Source organism: Lissotriton helveticus, chromosome 1_1 (genome assembly GCF_964261635.1).
Source record: "Lissotriton helveticus chromosome 1_1, aLisHel1.1, whole genome shotgun sequence".
Classification (NCBI taxonomy): Eukaryota; Metazoa; Chordata; class Amphibia; order Caudata; family Salamandridae; genus Lissotriton; species Lissotriton helveticus.
Genome location: NC_136057.1, coordinates 2,145,085,060 through 2,145,107,907, shown reverse-complemented (window position 1 = coordinate 2,145,107,907; position 22,848 = coordinate 2,145,085,060). Strand labels below are relative to the sequence as shown.

Below are 22,848 nucleotides of genomic sequence, written 5' to 3'. Positions count from 1 at the left end.
TTAGGTGTGGCTGTGTGTGGTTGGGTGTGTGGTTGTGTGTTTGTGGTTGTGAGTGTGGTTGTGTGTGTGGTTGTGTGTGTGGTGTGTGTGTGGTTGTGTGTGTGGTTGTGTGTGTGTGGTTGTGTGTGTGTGTGGTTGTGTGTATGTGTGGTTGTGTGTATGTGTGGTTGTGTGTATGTGTGGTTGTGTGTATGTGTGGTTTTGTGTAAGTGTGGTTGGGTGTGTGGTTGGGTGTTTGTGGTTGTGTGGGTGGGTGTGGTTGTGTGTGGGTGTGGTTGTGTGTGGGTGTGGTTGTGTATGGGTGTGGTTGTGTATGGGTGTGGTTGTGTGTGTGTGGTTGTGTGTGTGGTTGTGTTTGTGTTGTTGTGTGGGTATGTGTGGTTGTGTGTGTGTGTGTGTGTGTGTGGGTGTGTGTGTGGGTGTGTGTGTGGGTGTGTGTGGGTGAGTGTGGGTGTGTGTGGGTGTGTGTGGGTGTGTGTGGGTGTGTGTGTGGGTGTGTGTGTGGGTGTGTGTGTGGTTGCATGTGTGTGTGTGCGTGGTTGTATGTATGTGTGTGTGTGTAGTTAGAGAAGGATGTATGTGGAAGAGAGCAGCAGATCAGCACAGGAGAAGAGAACATGCAGTTAGAGAAAGAGGTGGGTGGAAGAGAGCAGCAGATCAGCACAGCAAAAGAGAACAGGGAGTTAAAGAAGGAGGTGGGGTGGAAGAGAGCAGCAGATCAGCACAGGAGAAGAGAACAGGGAGTTAGAGAAAGAGGTGGGTGGAAGAGAGCAGCAGATCAACACAGCAAAAGAGAACAGGGAGTTAGAGAAGGAGGTGGGGTGGAAGAGAGCAGCAGATGAGCACAGGAGAAGAGAAGAGAACAGGGAGTTAGAGAAGGAGGCAGGGTGTAAGAGTGCAGCAGAACAGCACAGGAGAAGAGAACAGGGAGGTAAGAAAAGGAGGTGGGGTGGAAGAGAACAGCAGATCAGCACGAGAGAAGAGTGTGCGTGGTTGGGTGTGGTTGGGTGTGGTTGTGTGTGGTTGTGTGTGTGGTTGTGTGTGTGGTTGTGTGTGTGTGGTTGTGTGTGTGTGGTTGTGTGTGTGTGTGATTGTATGTGTGTGTGGCTGGGTGTGGTTGTATGTGTGTGTGGCTGGGTGTGGTTAGGTGTGTGGTTGGATGTGTGGTTGTTTTTGTGTATGGTTGTGTGTATGGTTGTATGTGTGATTGTGTGTGTGATTGTGTGTGGGGTTGGGTGTGGTGGGTTGTGTGTGTGGTTAGGTGTGGCTGTGTGTGGTTGGGTGTGTGGTTGTGTGTTTGTGGTTGTGAGTGTGGTTGTGTGTGTGGTTGTGTGTGTGGTTGTGTGTGTGGTTGTGTGTGTGTGTGTGGTTGTGTGTGTGGTTGTGTGTATGTGTGGTTGTGTGTATGTGTGGTTGTGTGTATGTGTGGTTTTGTGTAAGTGTGGTTGGGTGTGTGGTTGGGTGTTTGTGGTTGTGTGGGTGGGTGTGGTTGTGTGTGGGTGTGGTTGTGTATGGGTGTGGTTGTGTGTGTGTGGTTGTGTGTGTGTGGTTGTGTGTGTGGTTGTGTGTGTGTGGTTGTGTGTGTGTGGTTGTGTGGGTATGTGTGGTTGTGTGTGGGTGTGGGTGTGTGTGTGGGTGTGTGTGTGGGTGTGTGTGGGTGTGTGTGTGGGTGTGTGTGGGTGTGTGTGTGGGTGTGTGTCGTGTGTGTGGTTGTGTGGGGTTGTGGCTGTGTGTGTGGTTGTGTGTGGGTGGTTGGGTGTGTGGTTGGGTGTGTGGTTGGGTGTGTGTGGTTGGGTGTGTGTGGTTGGGTGTGTGTGGTTGGGTGTGTGTGGTTGGGTGTGTGTGGTTGGGTGTGTGTGGTTGGGTGTGTGTGGTTGGGTGGGTGTGTGTGGTTGGGTGTGTGTGTGTGGTTGGGTGTGTGTGTGTGGTTGGGTGTGTGTGTGGTTGGGTGTGTGTGTGGTTGGGTGTGTGTGGTTGTGTGTGTGTGGTTGTGTGTGTGTGGTTGGGTGTGTGTGGTTGGGTGTGTGGTTGGGTGTGTGGTTGGGTGTGTGGTTGGGTGTGTGGTTGGGTGTGTGGTTGGGTGTGTGTGGTTGTGTGTGTGGTGTGGTTGTGTGTGTGTGGTTGCATGTGTGTGTGTGCGTGGTTGTATGTATCCGTGTGCGCAGTTAGAGAAGGATGTATGTGGAAGAGAGCAGCAGATCAGCACAGCAAAAGAGAACAGGGAGTTAAAGAAGGAGGTGGGGTGGAAGAGAGCAGCCGATCAGCACAGGAGAAGAGAACAGGGAGTTAGAGAAAGAGGTGGGTGGAAGAGAGCAGCAGATCAGCACAGCAGAAGAGAACAGGGATTTAAAGAAGGAAGCGGGTGGAAGAGAGCAGCAGATCAGCACAGGAGAAGAGAACAGGGAGTTAGAGAAAGAGGTGGGTGGAAGAGAGCAGCAGATCAGCACAGCAACAGAGAACAGGGAGTTAAAGAAGGAGGTGGGGTGGAAGAGAGCAGCAGATCAGCACAGGAGAAGAGAAGAGAACAGGGAGTTAGGGAAGGAGGCAGGGTGTAAGAGAGCAGCAGAACAGCACGGGAGAAGAGAACAGGGAGGTAGAAAAGGAGGTGTGGTGGAAGAGAACAGCAGATCAGCACGAGAGAAGAGAACAGGGAGTTAACGCCTTAACCGCGGCGGTTTTTCCGCCGCGGTGCATGCGTTCTATTAGGTGGGCGGGGCTCCGTCGGCCGTTGGCCGACGGCAGCACTAGCGAGGTAGTGCTCGGCCGACAGGAGCACGCAAGGGGTTAAAGAAGGAGGTGGGTGGATGAGAGCAGCAGATCAGCACAGGAGAAGAGAATAGGGAGTTAGAGAAGGAGGTGGGGTGAAGGAGAACAGCAGATCAGCACCGGAGAAGAGAAAATGGAGTTAGAGAAGGAGGCGGACGGAAGAGAGCAAAAAGATCATCACAGGAGAAGGTAACAAGAAGTTAAAGAAGGAGGCGGGTGGAAGAGAATAGCAGATCAGCACAGAAGAGAACAGGGAGTTAAAGAAGGAGGTGGGGTGGAAGAGAGCAGCAGATCAGCACAGGGGAAGAGAACAGGGAGTTAAAGAAGGAGGCGGGTGGAAGAGAACAGCAGATCAGCACAGGAGAAAAGAACAGAGTTAAAGAAGGAGGCGGGTGGAAGGGAGCAGCAGATCAGCATAGGTGAAGAGAACATGGAGTTAAAGAAGGAGGAGGGGTGGAAGAGAGCAGCAGATCAGCACATGAGAAGAGAACAGGGAATTAGAGAAGGAGGGGGGTGAAAGAGAACAGCAGATCAGCACAGGAGAAGAGAACAGGGAGTTAGAAAATGAGGCGGGAGGAAGAGAACAGCAGATCAGCACAGGAGAAGAGGGCAGGGAGTTGGAACAGCAGGCTGGGAGGGAGAGGGCTGCAGATTAGCATTTGTTGCCAATTTAGCTCTGTCACTAGCGATCGCGATCAAGCTTGCAGTGCATGTGCGCGATTGTGTGAGCATTTTACGGCCGCTCTGATGTTCTCAGTGGCCGCTCGGCTCACTGAAAACATCAAAGCGGCCGCAAAATTGCTCCCAAAGCTGCAGGTGGACAGATGGTGTGCGCGCACCCGGCGCACATGCACTGTGTCCGATCTGCAGACTTTGGGGGCATTTTTGGAAGCCCTACTATACTCTCGCAGAAGCAACACATGCGCGTTGGCTTCAGCGAGACCTAAAAAGGAAACCAGTGTGGTATGTTTATCAAAACTGACTTTTCTAGCAAACAGTGTGAAATGCATTCTGTTTCACTTTTCATATGGGCTGTTACAAAACTGCGACTCTGCATTTGCATCACTTCATACATTCTATGTAAAAATGTTCCAGGCTAAGAAGAGGATCCTTAGTCCCTCCTTGGACGTCTATCAGTGGCCATAAGCAGTACATGCATTAGAGGTAACTCAAAATACATGTATCAGTGGCCCTTTTACATCACATGCAACCATAGTTCCTTTCATTGCATGCATCTGTGGCTCCTTAAGGTACAAACATTAGTGGCCCAGCAGTCATGAGGATCAATAATACTCCTACAAAATAAAATCAAAGTGACGAGACGTAGGATAAGACTGAACATCAACTTAAGTAAATCACATATAGTCAAGTGAGACCAATATTATCAGAGATTAAATGACGAGTAAATACTCATTAGATTCATCATTTTCAACAACGGTTCTATTGGCCATGAACCATACTTACAGCAACACAATGTATCACAGGCCATCTTTGGTACAACAGCTTGCATATCTTAGGTAACAAACACAAATCTGTCTTCAGATAATAGGTTTAAAGCCTGGTACAAACCTTCTCAATCTATCAACTCTTAACTTTGAAATATTTGTAAGTATTTTACCTTTAATGGTCCAAAAACTGCGCCAGGTCTTGATGCCCCTAATTCACTGGGAATGTGAAGGGTTATGCTGTATGCACTGTAGCAGCGAAATACCCAGGGATGGCTTTGAGGTGCTTTGTAAATGAAGTTGGAACTGCCTCCCGTGCTCACAGGGATGAGCACACAGGGTGAGTTCCGACCCTACTCTCTAACTCCTTCCTCTGAAGACAAGATCCCGGAGTTGTGTTTAACATGAAGCAAAGTCTAGCGGTGTAGGCGAGTCATCATACGAAATCTCATTGCATAATTGCAGCTCCTACCAGGACGAGTGGAGGATACAACTCACTTAACAGAGAACTTGCTCTGCTTTCCAAATTCCGTCCTTAGGTGTATAGGTACAAAGCACAAAAAAATAAATGATATTGCTTTGTTGCTAGGAATGGGAACTAATCACTATCCATGCCCAAAGAAGTATACTCCACACTCTCCTACAGCGTAGGCCATCTTGCGAACGGTCACTTTTGAAGTACTATTGCAAGCTTTTCTAGTGCAGTAAGAGAGGGGCTTTCTCCAAGTTTAGCAAATGCTCAATGCAGCGAACAATCGTAGGATTGTCAACAATCTATGGTGGGCCCTGGCGATGTCTGCCCAGGCTGGAGAATGAGCTGACCCAGCAGTATTCCTCTGCATTACTGCCCCATAATAGGGAGAGCGCTGTGAGGGCTCAACATGGCCACAGTAGGGTGAGCATGGTGCGGGAAGATGGCTGTCTGCTCATGGAAGGCGCAACAATTGAGTTTGCCAGCCGCAAATCTGTCTGTGTGCGCAACTGTTCACCAGTGGGGGATGCGTTTGCGCAAAACATGCAAAGCGCATCATGCTTATTGCCTCATGATCTGGCCAACAAAAGCACTGCTTGCTTAGAGAGACCAAGTGGGCTGCTGAGAGCTACTGAGAGTGGACTTGAAAGCAGGCTGAGCAAAGATCAGCTTGACGAATAATCTGTGAAGCCCCTGCCTTGTAGTGTTAACAAAACAGAGTTCTTGAAGTGGTGCCTACGCTGTCTTGAGAGCTGTGCAGTGTGGCTCTGCTCTCACTATGACTGGACACACTTACCCCCCGGCCCCTCCTCCTACACAGACCAGGGCAGCAACACGAGTGAGTTCAGGGCGGACACTGTCGCATAATTTACAGCAGCAGTACATGGGGACCTGGACTGGCAGGAAAATTAAAAACATCCCACTGCCACAACCTGTGCTGAGTGCAGATTGACATCATGATAGTGGTGGCAGCCTGTCCAGTGTCCATCGGCACTGCCCTGAGAGGCGTCAGGCACCGAAAATAAATCAGTGATCTGCAAGGATGCCCATGGCAGTCAGTGACACTACGACGGTGGGGTGGTGTAAGTGGAAATAGTTCTTTGTGAGCGGGCCGGTTTTATCGGAACACTTCTGAAAGTGTTTCTAAGCAGAAGGTAAAAACACAAAGATCAGGGAAAGAGAATACAGGGGGTGGCGGTCATGGGAGAGACTGGCAAGCCAGGAAGTGGGATGACACCCAGAAACAAAAAAAAAAAGCCATAACATGTCTGCGAGTGCTGCATTCGATCACCTTCTTGGTGGTTAGCATAATTCTGCTAATACATGGCAGGTAGAATGTCACTGCCATGGGCAGGGAGGCGCCAGTGGGAAAACGGCAACAGAGAAGGGCCAGGCACCTCCGTCCAGATTCAATTAAAGGCTGTTCTACTACTGCTGGCGGTTGGTACTACAGCCAGTGACATGGTATTGCCTCGGAGGCAGCCACGGCAGTAAGCCCCGGAGGTCACAGACCAGGTCTGCAGGACAGTTTCCAATTACAGAACAGTACGCACATCCACAGTCAATGCTCATGTTTCCATTAATACTATTCAGATAACATGACGCTCTTTGTGAGCGGGACGGTTTTATCGAACGGAACACTTTCAAAAGAACTTTTAAGAAGAAGTTTAAACACGTGAGGAATGGGGAGGGGGAGTACAGGGGGGAGTGAAGTGGTAGGAGGGATGGGCACGCCAGGAAGTGGAATTAGACGCAGGAACAAAAAAAATGCTTGTTAAACCCGCCCTGAATTATATCGGCCACGCCCCTATGAGAGACCCGCCAGTTTTTTCCTCCCCCTCAAAGCCATAGTGTTGATGGAAAGTATCTGACTGCAGTGCTTTTGGACTGATTTACTGACTCTCCCGGAGAGCCTACTCCAAAGCAGGAATGTGGCTCTTCAGTTGAGCTGATTTCTTTTTCTCCTTGGGAACTGCGAAGGCTGGCCTTGAATCCCCGTGTTAAGTCAAGCACAGAGGGAGGAACAAAAACAAAAAAACATGAACGGGAAATGTAAAATTAACACAACACTGGACAGGAAGGAATTTTTCATAATTCAAAATGTATGGAGTTAAATTAAGAGAAAGGGGGAGTAAGAACTAAACTGAAAGGCAGAGGGAGGAAGCATTAAATATGTCAGAAGGAAGAACGACCGGCCAGTGCAGCGATTGAAGAAAAGCCGAGTGGGCCTGCTGGAGGAAATAAGGCTGCAACAGCGTGCTGAGAGGAGGAGCGCGAGAGACCTCCGGCAGCTGCTGTCCTTATAGCGTAAAGATAGGAGACACGCTGTGGAAATAGGAGATCAGCGTGGATGCGGGTGCATTTTCTATTATTTAAAAAAAATATTTAACAAACTAAGCAGTCGCTTTGATGTTCTTGTCTTGCTTTGTGGGAGGGGTAGGGGGAGCGGATTCCTGTGCACGCGCCAGGCTCTCATGAACTGTATGGGATCCGCAGTTGGGTAGACTTTTCGAAAGCCTTACTATAAATCTCACCCACTATCCCTACGGGATGGAATAGACGAGACCTAAAAACTGTGGGAGCATGGGAACAGTGTGCGAAAGAGCATACAAAAAAGAAACCCTATAGAAACAGAGCAACACCACAGTGTCCAAGGGCAAAGAGGAATAACAGAGAAGAGCCCTGAACAGCCACCCCACCAATATATAGACAGCAATCCCCACCTCTCCCCCGGAGACAGGGAACCTGCGTAAAAAGGCATGTCACACGTAGATGGCCTACAACCACCCCCTGAAACTAGGAAGGGGAGACAGTCCCAACAGGCAGGAACAACTAACCTCCACCCATCCCAGCCTAGAGGCATCCACCCGCCAAGAAACAAGGGTAAGGCGAGAACAGAGAGCCCCAACCCAGAGGTGGCAGAGGGGCCAGGCCCCTAGCAGCAAGAGGAAGGGAGGAAGGGAAAGATGGGAGGAAACCTCCCGACCTGGATCAGCCGTAGCAGCGGGGCATATGAACACCAGAAGACCCACCTTCCCAGAACCACAGAGGAGGGAAGAACAGCAACCAGACGGAGTCACCGTCCAGAGCAAAAGAAGGTATACACAGAGGGCATAGCCCCCCCACCAGGAGGCGAGTACCAAGGACCAGCCCTGGGGTCCTCGCAGAACGGGGAGGAAGGGGGGGCCATCAAGGAATCTCTGCGGCAAGAATCGTCTCTACCAGATACATCGTTACCGAAGGTAAGTAACTCGTACATCTGATAGAGGCTCCTAGCCGCAGATTCCTTCACATAGAATAGATACCCTAGCAATACCCATGGGGAAGGAGGGTCTGCGAAAGGACCCAACCAGTCTGGAGAGGACAGAAGGCCCACAGGGAACCAGCCCTGTAGACCAGGGAGGCAACCTCGTCCCTATCAGGCAGGAGGACCCCCACAAGTCAAACACCAGCAGCCCCAGAAGGGCTGTAGGAGGAGAAGGAAGAGTGGAGGCCCATACCCTCACAACAGAGGAACCAAGGACAAGGTCGGAGAGGCAGAAACACCCCACTTCGCCCCCAGGGCAATGAGCTGCCAAGGAAGGGGCGAGCCCACCCAGAGGGGGGGTCACAGATCAGCCAGAACGGCAGCTATAACCATAAGACGCCCGAAGCATGAAGGGCACTGAAGCAACCCAGCTCTCAGCACAAGAGCAGAAAGAAGAGGAATGGCCAGACCTACCACTACAACGGCCACACACACAACCCAAAGAAACAATAGCAACATACAGAAAGCCATGGAGAACGGGCACCCGAAGGCAACCAACACTCCCCAGCAGAGCAGAGCTATATAATAGCTACCACTACCCCACATAGGGTACGGTAAGTCCCAAAACACAGGAACCTTCTTTGGAAGAACTTCCGCAGCAGAGGAGAAAGCAAAAGCGCCATGGGAAAAAACAACCTGGCGGAAGGCTTGACATCAGCCTAAAGAAAAACAGAAGGCCTAATCTCATGGCCAAGTCTGTGCAACAATTTCCAGCAAAAAAAACACACACACAGGCAAAAAGGGCCGTCCAGCAGCCAACAATGCCAAAGTCCAAGCAAGGATGACTCAATGGCCAGCAAACACCACCTACAGCAAGGGAATCCAAAAGGCCTACACCCCGCTCAGCTCAGCAGTCACTGAGGAGGGGAAGGAGGAGGAGGAGAATAAGGAGGAGGGGCAGGAGGAGGAGGAGCTGATTTCTTCCCCTGAGGGGAAGAAATCAGCTCCTCCGTGGGTGACGGCTGTAGACTAATATGGTCGTCCCCGAAGCCAAGCGAGTGGGCAAGGGCCAGAAGAATGGGTTACCTGCCGCTCCTTCGACGAGCATCTCAGCATCAGAAAGGGCGGGGAGTCACCCTTCGATGCCGGTGAAGAAGACAACACGCAGCGGCCAGTCTCCGGGGAAGATGACACCAAAATACAGCCAGCCTCTGGAGAGGGGGTTGCGTCCGAATACGAATCCGCTGCACGACCTCTGCCAGCACCATCCGGCGCCGAAGAAGAGTCCGGATAGGTTTCCTCCAGGTCACACCACACCGGGGACCGGAGTGAGGCTGGAGCCAAAGTGGCCAAAGGGCAGCGCCGGAATGTCACCGACTCGACCTCCGCCGAGTCAGCCGCCTGCGTGGAGAGACCAGAGGGATTGGGGGAGTGACCCAAAGTTTTACGCCAGCCTCAGCCCAGAATGTTATGGAGGCAGTCCGGCGACCCATGTGGTGGCGCCAGGGATGACTCCACCTCCCACTCGCCCTCCGACGAGGCAGCCGCCCGCGGGGAGGAACGAGAAAGGTCTGGAGGGGGACGAGAACTCCCCAACCCACCTCGGCCCAATGCGGGACGAGGGGAGGTCACCGACCCTTCTGGCGCTGCCCGAAGCAGACACCGGCGCCTGGACGGCGTCAGCTCAGCCTTGGACGAGGTCTTCGCCTGCCCAGAGGGCTGAGTGGGGCTCGGGGATGCGACCCGAGCCCGGCGACCTCCCACGACACCACAGGGACTCCCGCGGGAGTTTGCGACGAGGCAGAGGTGCCGTGGCCTGAAGGAGGGACCCCAGAGGGGCCGCACCCCAACAGCACCCCATCCTCCAAGCCTGGCTCCGAACCAGTCGGCGCCGGGGCCGAAGCTGCTGGTGGCGCCGCGGAGGGCCCCGCGCAGGCAAGGGATCCGCCGATGCCCCAGGAAGGAAAGGAGGAGGAAACGCCAGCGAGGCCAGCAAATCCGCTGCATATGTCTCCATCTGGACTCTCGAAGCCCCCCTCCCCGAGAAACGGTGTATAGGAGGACGACACACGGGCCGCATCACCCGCGGAGAGTCCACACCCCCGGAAGGCAGAAACACCAGCCCCCGGGGACAAACTGAGACACTTACCCACTGGGGAGTGATGCTCTCGCGACATTGACGAAGGGCGAGGACGACAACCACAGCCGTATCTGAAGCCGTCTGCTGAAGCTGAACGAGGGGAGGAGGTCCACCTGGAGAGATGCGCCAATAGAAGTTTCATGCGGCGCTCCCACCGGGACTTCGGCTTCAAGTGTTGACACGCCTCACAATCAGTGGTGCCGTGATCCTCCGCCAAACACCACATACAAATGAGATGACGGTCCGTCGTCGACATGCGATGCCCAAACGACGTGCAAGTTTTGAAGCCCGAAGGCATTCGCACACTGTTCCACCAGTACAGAAGACAATTGGTGAAGAAAAAAGGGCCCAAAACAGGCCTGCAGCAAGACCGGATCCGCGTTGCACACGGAAAAGGAAAAAACTGACGTAGGCGCACCAGGGTGGGGCTTATGTGACCTCCCTGACGTCACGTACGAGCACCACGCCTGGGCGGAGTCGCGTGATGTTGCCCCGCCCCCGGCACGTGGGGATGCTGTGGCAAAAAGTTTCCGGATCCAGTCTCACACCTGGGGATATTTCTTTGTGAAGAAATCTGCCGCTAGTAGTCTCTATCAGATAAAAAGTTTATTTGCATTTTAACTGAACTGTGGGTGTCTACTGTTTCGGAGTGGGCGGTAACAATAGCTATTACTATTCAATTTCCAAGCTTTGAATTCTTGCAAGAAAGCATTACATTTTTTTATGTAAATTGTCCTGTGGAATTTGAGGTGGTTGTAAAGCGATCTTTAAACTATGGTACAGGAGGTCAAAAGGCCTTCCTACCGGAAGGGTAGTGAGATGACCTAGTACACCAAGGGATGCAGGGAATATGAGCTCCCTGGAATTACACAACAAATATAAGAGTATCCCTTTGCCTAATAAGGAACAAGGGTGGTGTGTGAACCATGACTAAACACCACCTAAATGAGAAGTGGGAAAAGGGAAAAGTAATCAGTTTTTCTATAGAACCCTCCATAAGCCGGGTGCAAGCGGACCGCAGTAGGTAGACCGACAGTAAGGACCCTTGATGAAAGTTTGACTACTGGGCCAAACGCCCTCCACTCCCCGAGGGGTTTGAAAATATCCACTCCCAGGGTACCTTTGAACCAGCAAGTATTAACTACATGTGCATGACTAAAAATTAATGCGCATGTTATAATAAAAAATAGTCTGAGAACAGAAATGTCACAAGGGGAGTATTAGTAAAACAAACCCGCCCTAAAGTATGCCCAGGACCTTGTACGACTAAGTGTAGGGCAGAAAAATGTTGGCACTATAAGGGTTATACAACCATTGTATTCTTGTTGCCCTTCTATAGCTTATTTTAATTATTTCCCATCCACCCCGCTAATAAAGGGATACCTTGGGAGTGGATGAGTAATTTTTATTTACACGTAACTTCCCCAGACATACTAATATATAAAGAGCTCCCAGGAACACAGTTGAGCCCACCCTGACCTTCAGGAATCAGGGTAAACCCAATGATGTAGCATGCCACTAGAGTGAGTGAGGGCTGTATATAAAAAAGGATTACTTTTCCTTATTTTATTTTTATTTATTTTGAAAGTTTTATATAGCGCGAACAAGATCTTTGCAGATATCAGAGCGCTTTACAGACAAAAGGAACAGCGTGTGAGTAAATAGCAATTGGGGTGGGGAAGATACATGTGGGAGCATAGTCAGCCAGATACATCAATAATGATACAAGTACAAATAATTGATAGCGTAAACACTCAGGCAGGTCAATAACACGAGTCATACAAAAATGCAAAAAAGATTTGTAAAACTGAATGGTACAACGTCTGTAAATATCATCCCCAGTAATAATTCAAGTGTATTTAGCCATGAGGATAGCTTTTACTTCTTTCTTAAAAAGCATGGTAGAGGAGATGAGTCTGATTTCAGGGGGGAGTGAGTTCCAGATCCTGGGTGCCATTCCTGAGAAGGAGCGTTTATACGTTTTTTCCTTGCGGAATCTTTGGGGCTTTAGCAGGAGGTTGTTTGTGCCTCTAGTGTTTCTAGAGCCTCCGGAAATCGTCAGCTTTTGGGCGAGGTATCCGGGTGAGCTCAGGTGGACAGCCTTGTGTGTGATGCAGGCGATTTTCAGATGAATTCTGGCTTCAAAAGGCAGCCAGTTCAGGGCTATCAGGTCAGGGGAAATGTGTGAGTGTTTTCTTGAACCGGTGATGAGTCTCGCTGCAGCGTTTAGCGAAGCTCTTATGGGTGCCGTGGTAGTTAGGGGGAGACCGCAGAGGGCGATGCTGCCGTAATCTATTCGAGGGATGACTAGAGCTTGTACCGCAGTTTGGAAATCTTTGGCTGGAAGGAAGGGTTTGAGTTTCCTTAGGGTATTGATCTGGTAGTTCGCCCCTTTAGTTGCTTTGTTGATGTGTTCCTGCATGTTGAGGTTGGTGTCAAGTGTTATGCCTAGAGATTTTGCTGAGTCCACAATGGTGGGCTGAACATTGAGTGCGGTTAGGTGTTTAAGCCAGATTTGAGTGGTAGTGATCTTCGCAGGAGGTGAGATCAAGAGGAACTCTGTTTTAAGGGCATTGAGCTTGAGGTGATTAGCAGCCAACCAAGATTGGGTGCTTCTGATCGTTGAATTCAAGAGCATAATGTCTTTGGGTGATTGTACTTTGAGATAAAGTTGAGTGTCATCGGCGTACATATGGAATTGAACATTGGATGCTTGTAACAAGGTGGTGAGAGGTTCCATAACTAGGTTAAACAAAGTTGGGGATAGGGAGGATCCTTGTGGGACGCCTAGCGTTACCGGTATTGGAGAAGACATCAAGTTGTTAGTCTTGAATTTCTGCTTTCTGTTGTGTAGAAAGGACGTGAACCACTTGAGCACAGTTCCAGATATACCCATTCTTGTGTTTAATAGGTCAAGTAAGTTCTCATGTTTGACGGTGTCGAATGCAGAGGAGAGATCAAGAAGGATAAGGAGGCAGGTATCGTTTTGATCTAGGATTTGGAGGGCGTCGTAAATTATGTGTATCATAGCAGTTTCTGTACTGTGGTCCGCTCTGAAGCCTGATTGATGGGGGTTGAGTAGATCAAACTGATTAATGTGTCTAGTCAATTGAGTTTGTGCGCATTTTTCGAGCAATTTGGCAAGAGTCGGAATGTTGGTAATGGGACGGTAATTATTTAGATCAGAGGGGTCGGCTGTAGGTTTCTTTAGTAGAGGTGTGACTTGTCCAACTTTGAGGGAGTCGGGGATAGTCCCTTGTTGAAGTGAGCTGTTAATAATTTTAGTCCAAACTGGGAGGAGCGACGGGGTAAGGTCTTTGACCCTCTTCTCACTAAGGTGGTATTTAGTTGTGGTGCACCTCCCCACCCCTGTTCATTATTAGGCAGAGGGATACTCTTATGTTTTGTCGGCTTGCAAAGCTAATACTAGTATCACATTCACATTCAAACCAAATATTTCTAAACCGACGTACCTCTTTAATCACATTTTTATATGTACAAAGTTGTATCGAAAGTATGTTTTGGCATGCAATGGCTTTGAAAAGCTTCTAATTTAACTTGCAGGCATTTTAAAAAAAAAGCATTTTACAAGTGTTTTTGATCCATGTAGGGCATTCTTTGCTTTTTCTAAGCTATTTCAATACCTCACATATACATACTTTTTAAACTTTTGTTGCTTAGAATCCTCAGATTTTGAGTAGGATTGAAATTAAAAATCTTTTGATGAACTTTCAGTATTTTATTTTAACTTGTGCATCACAACTCTTTCAAAGTTGAAAATGTCACTAGAGGTTCCATTATAGCTAGGTTTGGTTGGTAAACATTCACATTTTTAGAAATTTTGATCAGGTAAACCTAGCATTTTTAAAACTTAATTAACAAACCTCGGGTTAAAAGTTGAAATTGGTAAGTGGAAAGGTTGAAACAGCATCATGTCTGCCTCCAGCAGACAATCTCCAATATAAAAGTATTTATACTTTGAAGCTGTCACTTTTCAGACTGTTCTGAAACCCTGACCATTTGACAGCAATCCCATTTTTAATTTAAAAAAATTAATTCTTAATGTTTGCCCCACTGCAATTCAACAAGTCAAACAGCGCCAATTATACACAGAAAATAAGCACCATTAATAACAAATGATTGTTCAAACATGCTGGCATGCTGATCTTGGTTATCAAAATCCAATAACACCATTTTATAGTGATACGTCTTTTAGGGCCACATATATCAAAGTATTTTGCAATCGCAAACGGTGTGAATCATTAAATTGGATGCAAATTGGCCTTTCTGAATGTATGAAAGGCTTCCTGATTAGCAATTTAGGTCATCGCAATTTTTAGCTTTGACCTCAATTGCAAACGCAATTTGTGAACCCCTAATGCACATGTAAGAAGCTTTTTTCTAAATGCTTACTGTGCTTTTAGTAAACGCTATTCGCTATTACCATCAACTTCAAGTTGATGGTAACCATGTGCAAAGTTTGAAAAATGCACAAAACTGTATTTTTCAAAGTGCCATGTAGCGCACGCATGTGTGTGCTTTACATGTGCACATTTTCTTTTTTTGTAGTACTTCAGGGTGGTCTTAGGCCACTGGGCAGCCTTGGCTTAGCATTAGCTAATTTGTGATTATCATTTAGGTAATCACAAATTAGCTAGTGCAAAACCATTCCCACCTAAGGTCTGAAAGACCCATAGGAATGAATGGAGTAACATTACCTAATAGTGATTCGCTATTTACCGAATCGCAGAAAATATTAAGGTACTGCAAAATCTTTGGCGATTCCTACATACATAGCATTTTGCGATTACCAAATAACGATGCCAAAAAAAATCAATATTTTGTAATCGAAAAATGCTTATCTCCTAATGTGGCCCTTAGTCACTTCACCTGTTTCATGAAAAGGAGATTATTGATATAAAAAAAGGTGTGCCGGTAACCATTTCGAAGAATAATTTGAAAAATTCCATGTTAAATACTTAATGAAAACATTGAACTTGAAATTACAAAAAATACATTTAAAATGCAACAAACCTATTGTCAAAATTAGTTATTGTGGAAAACAATATAACTTTTGCTTTTTGTACAGGTTATATATTTTCAATTCTACATTAAAAAAATATTTTCAACCTGAGCTGCTCTTTGCTTCAGCTCCCAATTTCTCTCTTTCAGTGTCTGTTTCAGATCATCAAGTTCCATATCTCTCTCTTCAATTTCACTTTTATAATGTCTGAAATGAAACATAGAAATCACATTATTCTGTTGTCATCAAATTTCAAACACAGATTCAGTTGCCAAGTCATAGAAGTGCCTGACTCATCTCACAATGGATTTGGTTTTAAAGAACCGGTCTACATTTAATGTTTTCTTTGCAAAATTCATCAACACAAAAAGCAGTATTGTATTTTACTTAAATTAAAATCTGTCTAAGAACCTTTCTCCCACTGAAGCACAAGGACATTTAGCAAGGTCAGTTAAGTGTGTAATTGTGCATGTCTTAATGATATGCCTACCATCTATATTTCATACGAAGAAAGTATGTTTTTTTAATCAAATGGAATACCATCATGAGCTGGGGACTTTTCAACCCTGCTACTGTGCTTCTAGGAAACGTTGGTATTACAGAACTGCTGATAGCCTCATTGTGGTGCCCGGTGAACAGCAAGAAGTATACCCAACTAACAGTAGGGAAGAGCATGCAATAGTTCTCCCTTCAGCACCTCCCATACAACTGATGACCACTGAAAGGGATTCCTATGTTATAACATCCCAGTTAATTCTTCAATCTCCAAGGTCTAACTGGTGGCAAATTGCATACGTTTTAAATGTACCTACCCCCATCCAAAACCAGACAGCACGACCGCTGGTCTTTATGAATTAGTAATTATATTAAAAATACACTATAACCACTCTCTGCCCACCACCCCTTTACAAAAGAATATCACAGTGGTCTCTTGTTGAGCCTTTTTATTCATTCTGAAGTAATGTGACTGTTCCTTGCTATGCAACTCCAGTCTCAAAACCGGATGCCAACACCCTAAGTGCTAGTCAGAGAGCCCCAACTTGCTGTTTCTAGGATGCCACTGTTCAGGAGCAAAGTCTCTTTTAGTTGTAATTTATTAACCAATCATAAAGCGGCTTATTTTGCCTGGACTCGGCTTGTTCACATCTTTTCCTTTCATCAGCAATGCATTCTAGCAGCCTGGTGAGCTGAAAGGTGGACATTTGCTTAGACTTACATCGCTCAGATGACTGCCGGCTTCCAATGCTCTATACACTACTCACAAACTGTCAAAATATCTCATAAACCTCCCAAAATCTGGCACATTTACACAGAGCAAAGTTAGTAAGTGACTACATAGAGACCACCAGCCCTCCACTTCTACTAGTATGCAGCCAGAGACCACCTAGTACATTCCTACTCTCTAGCCACTTTGCATGCTGCAAGTATGCTGGGTAGTAAACATGCTTAATGCACAAGTTACTACTTGTGTACCGATATATCTGTAAGAGACATTACTTAGTGATAGATTACTTACCTTAGAATATCCCCAGGCGTCAGACTGGATCTGGAAAGTTTATCGTCAGTAGTACCATGCATTTCGGTAAATGGCGTCGTGCGGCTCCGCGTCCGTCGCTGGCGTCGTAAGCGCCGAGATGACGTCACGGAGACTACTTAGGCGCCACCCATGAGCACTGATGTCAGCTCTGTACAAAACTTTCCGTACCAGGAACGCAGAGCCATGCAAGAAACTGACCACAGGTGCCATAAAACTAGGGCCCTGAAAGGGATGACTTTAACCCAAGAAATCAGTTCGCAGAACGGGGAGAATGGGTGGGGCGGTAAGGAATCTATCACTAACATAATGTCTCTTACAGATATATCGTTACACAAGTAGTAACCTGTGCATCTGAAAGAGACACGTTAGTGATAGATTCCTTACCTTAGAATACATACCCCAGCAATACCAACCCCGGTGGTGGGTCTGCGAACAACATTACACCAGAAAGTCACGGAGCACAGAACGGCCAAAGAAGCCGTCCCTCCGGACTTCACTGTCAAGGCAGTAGTGCTTGGTAAACGTGTGCAGCGAGGCCCACGTAGCTGCCTAACAAATGTCCTGCAAGGGAACGCTGCATCCCAAGGTAGTAGTGGCTGCAGTTGCCCTGGTCGAATAGGCACGTAGCCCCACAGGAGGCTCCTTCTTAGACAACGAGCAACAGGCCTTAATGCAGAGAACGACCCACCGAGAGATGGTCCGTTTGTGCACGGCCCAACCTTTTCTGGTGCCCACGTAGCCAACAAAGAGCTGGTCACCCACCCTGAACTGTTGTGTGCGGCTCAGGTAGAAGGAGAGCACACGTTTTGGGTCCAGACGATGGAGCCTCTCTTCCTCTCTGGAAGGATGCGGAGGTGGAAAGAAGGTGGGCAAAGTGATGCCCTGCCCAATGTGGAAGGGCGTGACAATATTGGGCAAGAAAAAAGGACGGGTCCTCAGAACCACCTTGTCCGGATGAATAGAAAGGAAAGGAGGTTTAGAAGAAAGAGCCTGGAGCTCACTCACTCTTCTGGCAGAGGTGATAGCTACCAGGAAAGCCGTCCTAAGAGTGAGAAGACGTAAAGGACAGTTATGAAGGGGCTCGAAGGGAGAGCACATCAGAAACATCAAGACAAGGTTTAAGTCCCACTGAGGCATGATAAAAGGCACCGGAAGGAACGTGTGCGTAATGCCTTTCAGGAAATGGTTAACAACCGGGGACTTGAAGAGAGAAGTCTGATCTGGAAGCCTTAGGAAGGCAGAGATGGACGAAAGATAACCTTTGATAGTGCCCAGAGCAGAGCCCTGCTGGGCCAAGGATAGTAGGAACAGAAGGACCTCAGAAAGAGGGGCAGAAAGGGGATCCGCAGCCTTTGCTGTGCACCATGCCACAAATTTGTTACACCTGCAGGCGTATACCGTCTTAGTGGAGGGACGCCTGGCTGTCAGAATGACATCACAGACTTTGGGAGGAAGATCGAAAGCTGTCAACTGTCGCCGCTCAATCTCCACGCATTGAGGTGGAGGCTGGACAGGTTCGGGTGAAGGACTGTCTCCTGCTGCTGCAACAGAAGATCCTCCCGAAGAGGCAGTCGGATCAGGGGATCGATCGCCATGCTGAGTAGCTCGGGATACTAGTATCTTGGTGCCCATTCCGGAGCCACAAGGATGGCTTGGGCCCGGTTGCGCTGAATCTTCTTCAGCACTCTGGGCAGAAGAGGTATAGGCGGAAAGGCATACAACAGACCACAGCTCGACTCGCGACGAGAAGCATTGACAAGCGAGTGCCGCAGAGTTGATGACATTGAGCGTTCTCTTCGGTGGCTAATAGACCTAACCAAGGCTCTCTCCACTGCAGAAATAGACCTTGCACCACATCCGAGTTCAGACGCCATTCGTGTTCCATCAAGAACGGGTGGCTGAGTTTGTCTGCCCTGGCGTTCTGAGAACCTGCCAGGTGTTGAACCACCAAGGTAATGCCTTGATGTTCCAGCCATGTCCAGAGGCGCAGAGCCTCCTGACATAGGGTCCACGACCCCACCCGCCCTGTTTGTTGCAATACCACATGGTGCACTACACTTCCCGGGACAGAGGATTGCCCAAAGCTCCAAATGATTGATATGGAGCCGGGACTCCGCCAGAGACCAGAGGCCTCTGATCTCTGCCTCTCCCAAGTGGCCACCCCATCGCAGGAGGGAAGCATCCGTCACCACTGTATGCTCCGGTTGGGGAAGGGAGAGGGATCTGCCATTGACCCAATCGCAATTCGTGAGCCACCACTGCAACTGTCGTGCAGCGCCCTCCGAGATCTGGACATGATCGGACAGGTTGCCCTGATGCTGTGCCCACTGGAACTTCAGGTCCCTCCGCAGAGCCGGCATATGCCACCTGGCATGTTGCACTAGCAGGATGCAGGAGGGCATCAAGCCCAGGAGCCGTAGGGTCATCCTGACTGAAAACCGGAATAAAGGCTGATAGATCGGAATCATAGCCTGAATATCCCTGACTAGCTGCTCGGGAGGATAAACCCGAAACTGTGTTGAATCCAGAACCATTCCGATGAAGGGGAGCTTCTGAGAGGTACTCAGGTGCGACTTCGGCACGTTGATGGAGAACCCCAGCAAATGCAGGAGGTCTGCCGTAGGCTGAAGGTGGGTGATGACTGCCTGGGGCGAGCACGCCTTTAACAACCAGTCGTCGAAGTTGGGGAAGGCTGACACCCCTGACCGGCGCAGATAAGCTGCGACCACCGCCAACACTTTTGTGAACACCCGAGGGGCACTGATAAGGGGAGCACGGCAAACTGAAAATGCTCCTGGCCTACCGTGAACCACAGGTAACGCCGGTGAGCCAGCAGGACGGGGATGTGAAAATATGCATCCTGCAAGTCCAACGCTACCATCCAGTCTCCAGGGGCAAGGGCAGCCAAGACCTGAGCCAGAGTGAACATCTTGAACTTCTCCTTCCGGAGGAAGCGATTGACGTTCCTGAGGTCCAAGATGGGGCGCAGGCCCCCTTTCTCCTTCTTGGGGACCAGAAAGTAGTGGGAATAACAACCACATCCTACTTCTGGCCCAGGAACGCGCTTGATGGCCCCCCTTGGCCAAGAAGGCCGTGACTTCCTGTTTGAGAAGCGCAAAGTGATCCCCCGACATGCGGTGGAACTGAGGTGGCATGGGGGAGGGTTAGACTCGAAGGGTAGGGAGTAGCCCCTTCGGACGATTTGCAGCACCCACCTGTCCGTCCAAAGTGACAGAGCGCCAGTGGGGGAGGTGATGTCGAATCCTGCCGCCAAACGGCGTGGGTGATCCCAAAGCTTGGACTAGGAAGGCTTTGAGGCGGGGGCTGCGGGAGAGGAGGTGGACTGACCCGCACGCTGGCCCCCTGTGCCACTACGGTGGCCGCCACGCCCACACGGAGTTTGGTTGTGTGCAGGCTTCTGGCTGAACAAACATGAAGGGGCGCCCTTCCGTGGCCACAAAAGGAACGAAAGGTAGACATGGCGAGGCGTGTGGTGGAGAGACCCAAACACTTGGCCGTATCCCGAGAGTCCTTGAAACGCTCTCCCCAAAGAGTCTGCAGTGTCCAGCACACACCGAATGGCGAACTTCGTTGCATCCTTCCCCTCCGCAACAGCTTGGGAAAGTACAGCCTGAACCTCCTCCGGGCACTGGGGCAGAGTTTGCGCGACCGTGTCCCACGCATCGCGAGACTAGCGACCCAAGAGGCATGCGGTGTTGACTGACGGCAGCCCCAGGCTGGCAGAGAAAACCAACTTCTTGCCAAACTGCTCCAGCTTTTTCGATTCCTTATCCGGCGGAGCTGTAGGGAATGCACTCTGGGAAGCGTAGGCCTGAATGACCAGGCTCTCCGGGGTCAGATGATTTGTTAAAAAGGCTGGGCCTCGTTTTTATCAACAGGAACCCCTGTGGCTGGTCTAGACCAGGTGCCCATCAAAACATCCGTGAAGGCCTCATTGAACGTAAGCAGAGGTTCCATAGAACTTGCCGCCGGCTGAAGTACTTCAGTAAGGAGGTTCATCTTGAGTGTAACAGAAGGCAGATCAAGGTCAAGAGCCTCACAAACCCAGGCTCAGAATCGAGGTCAAGGCCACCTGCATCCTCGGAGTCCTCCGCCCACTCATGTTCAGACTCGCACTACCGTGCAAGAGGGTCCTCCGACCCCTCCCAGTCATCCCCCTCCTCCATGGCCCGAGGCACAGGCTGCAGCGGTGGGGGAGGCACAGGAGAAAACAAATGCTCCAATGGCACCGGTAGGCACCGATCCGGGCCCATATCCCAATTAGGGTCCCTAAACCTCGGGCAATAGTGGAGGCGAGACAAATTGAACCCATTGCAGCGCCGGGGAACGGAGCTGCAGGGGACGCTGGGGCCAGAGCCGCCGGTGGAGGACCCTGCGGCACCGGGGCTGGAGCCACCGGCAGAGGACCTTGCGACGCCGAGGCCGCCGCCGGCAGAGCCGTGGCAAGCAAGGGCTCTCAATAGAGACCGTGGGGCCCGAAGGCGCGGCGGCAGGAAAATGCGGTCCATGGCGGCAAGAAACTCTTGCACCTAGGCCCGAGTCGCAGACAGACCCGGATGGGTGGGTAGGCCACGGGACCCTCAGGCTCCAACGGAGCAGTGGGGGAAGGATCCCTGGCCCCCTCGTCCGCATCTGGAGACCAACAGGGGGACCTCGGAGAGCGTTCAAGTTTTTTAGACTTTTTCTTGCGACGTCTCTTACCCGATTCCGAGGGTGAAGACTTGTACCCCGAAGACCGATGATGATGGCTCCGCGGTCGGTACCTCGAGCGACCCCTGGACCTCGAATGGTGCGGAGGCGACTGCTGGGCCTCCAGCAGCTTTCGGGATCGCTCCAGCAAAGCCTTCGGAGCCATGGCCAGACAGTCGGAACATGACCAGGAATCATGGTCGTGCTCCAGACACTAGAGACAGACCACATGGGGGTTGGCCACTGACATCGTACGGCGACAGGCCACATAGGATTTAAATCCAGGCATCCCTACGTGGCACCAGGAGTCAAAGACTCAAAAGAAGTAGAGACAAAAGTCTCAAAAAAGTTAGTCAAAAAGTGACTAGGGTACGTGCTCTAACCGGATCTGCGCTTGCTGGTGCGGAAAAGAAAGAACTGACGTCAGCACGCATGGGTGGTGCCTAAGTAGTCTCAGTGAGGTCATCTCGCCCCTTTGGACGCCAGCGACGGACGCGGAGCAGCACGACGCCACCTACCTATGCGCAGGGGTACTGCTGACGAAAAACTTTCCGAATCCAGTCTGACACCTGGGGATATTCTAAGGTAAGGAATCCATCACTAACGTGTCTCTTTCAGATATTGTTCCTTTGCCTGGGTCGCTCTTCGTCTCTCCACTGGTTTTCTTATAAAGAAAGGCAATATCTCATCACCATAACAGTTTACCTCCCATGAGCATGATTATAGTGTGTGTGCTTTGAAAATCTCACCTAGTTCTCTGGGTTATGCTCTATTAATCACACCCAAGTCTATGCAGAAAGGAAATACTGATTTTACTATAATCCTTTCGCAAGACACCCTTAGGTTGGTTTGAAGGAGGCCCCACCTGGTGGAAGTTTTAAAAGACAAGACTTCGAATAGGCATGTGAACAGGAGCTCGTTTCACACATAATTCAAACTAAATGACAAATGAATCCAAAACAGCTTTGAACAGCATGGTTTTTAACAAGTACTTTAACCTCTGTGAACCAGATGTCAATATCAAATTAGTATATTAGCAAATGTGTTTGAAATGAGGGGGTTGGTAGTTTGGACGATCTCAGCAACATGTATATAATCATAACAAGATACCTGTTCTGAGACTAGTTCAATTTAGCAGAGTGAAATTACTATCCAGTAAATAGAATCTGGTTGTAAATCCACACTGGTATTGATTGTCAACACAAGAAGGCGTCATTGTGTTGGATTAGTCAACAGACACTGCAGCAATACTAAAATGCTCCAATGGGTGAAATATGTAGTAGCCCACCCAGATATATTTCAGCATGAAAGCTGTTTCACAGTTGGTTTAACACAAGTAAGGTTAATATTGCTTACCAATTTGCAGAAGTTTGTATACTTTTTGGGTGCACAAGAAGAAGAAAATGCTCTTTATGTGATGTTTTTGTTATTGTAGCCACAAGATAAAAGATATAACAATACAATGCCAAAAGCATTGTTGGTGTCCCTACAATGTTCCCCATTAGTCT

General features: G+C 49.3%; 1 protein-coding gene across 3 annotated transcripts in view; it reads right to left on the bottom strand.

The window, feature by feature from the left end:
- Positions 1 to 22,848, bottom strand: part of CCDC18 (coiled-coil domain containing 18) — a 1,360,824-nt gene that overhangs the window by 409,922 nt on the left and 928,054 nt on the right. For all 3 annotated transcript variants that reach the window (XM_078646342.1, XM_078646344.1, XM_078646343.1), the window contains one exon: positions 15,201 to 15,300. In XM_078646342.1, coding sequence (XP_078502468.1) covers positions 15,201 to 15,300 — 100 coding nt within the window. The remainder of the gene's footprint in view (positions 1 to 15,200; positions 15,301 to 22,848) is intronic.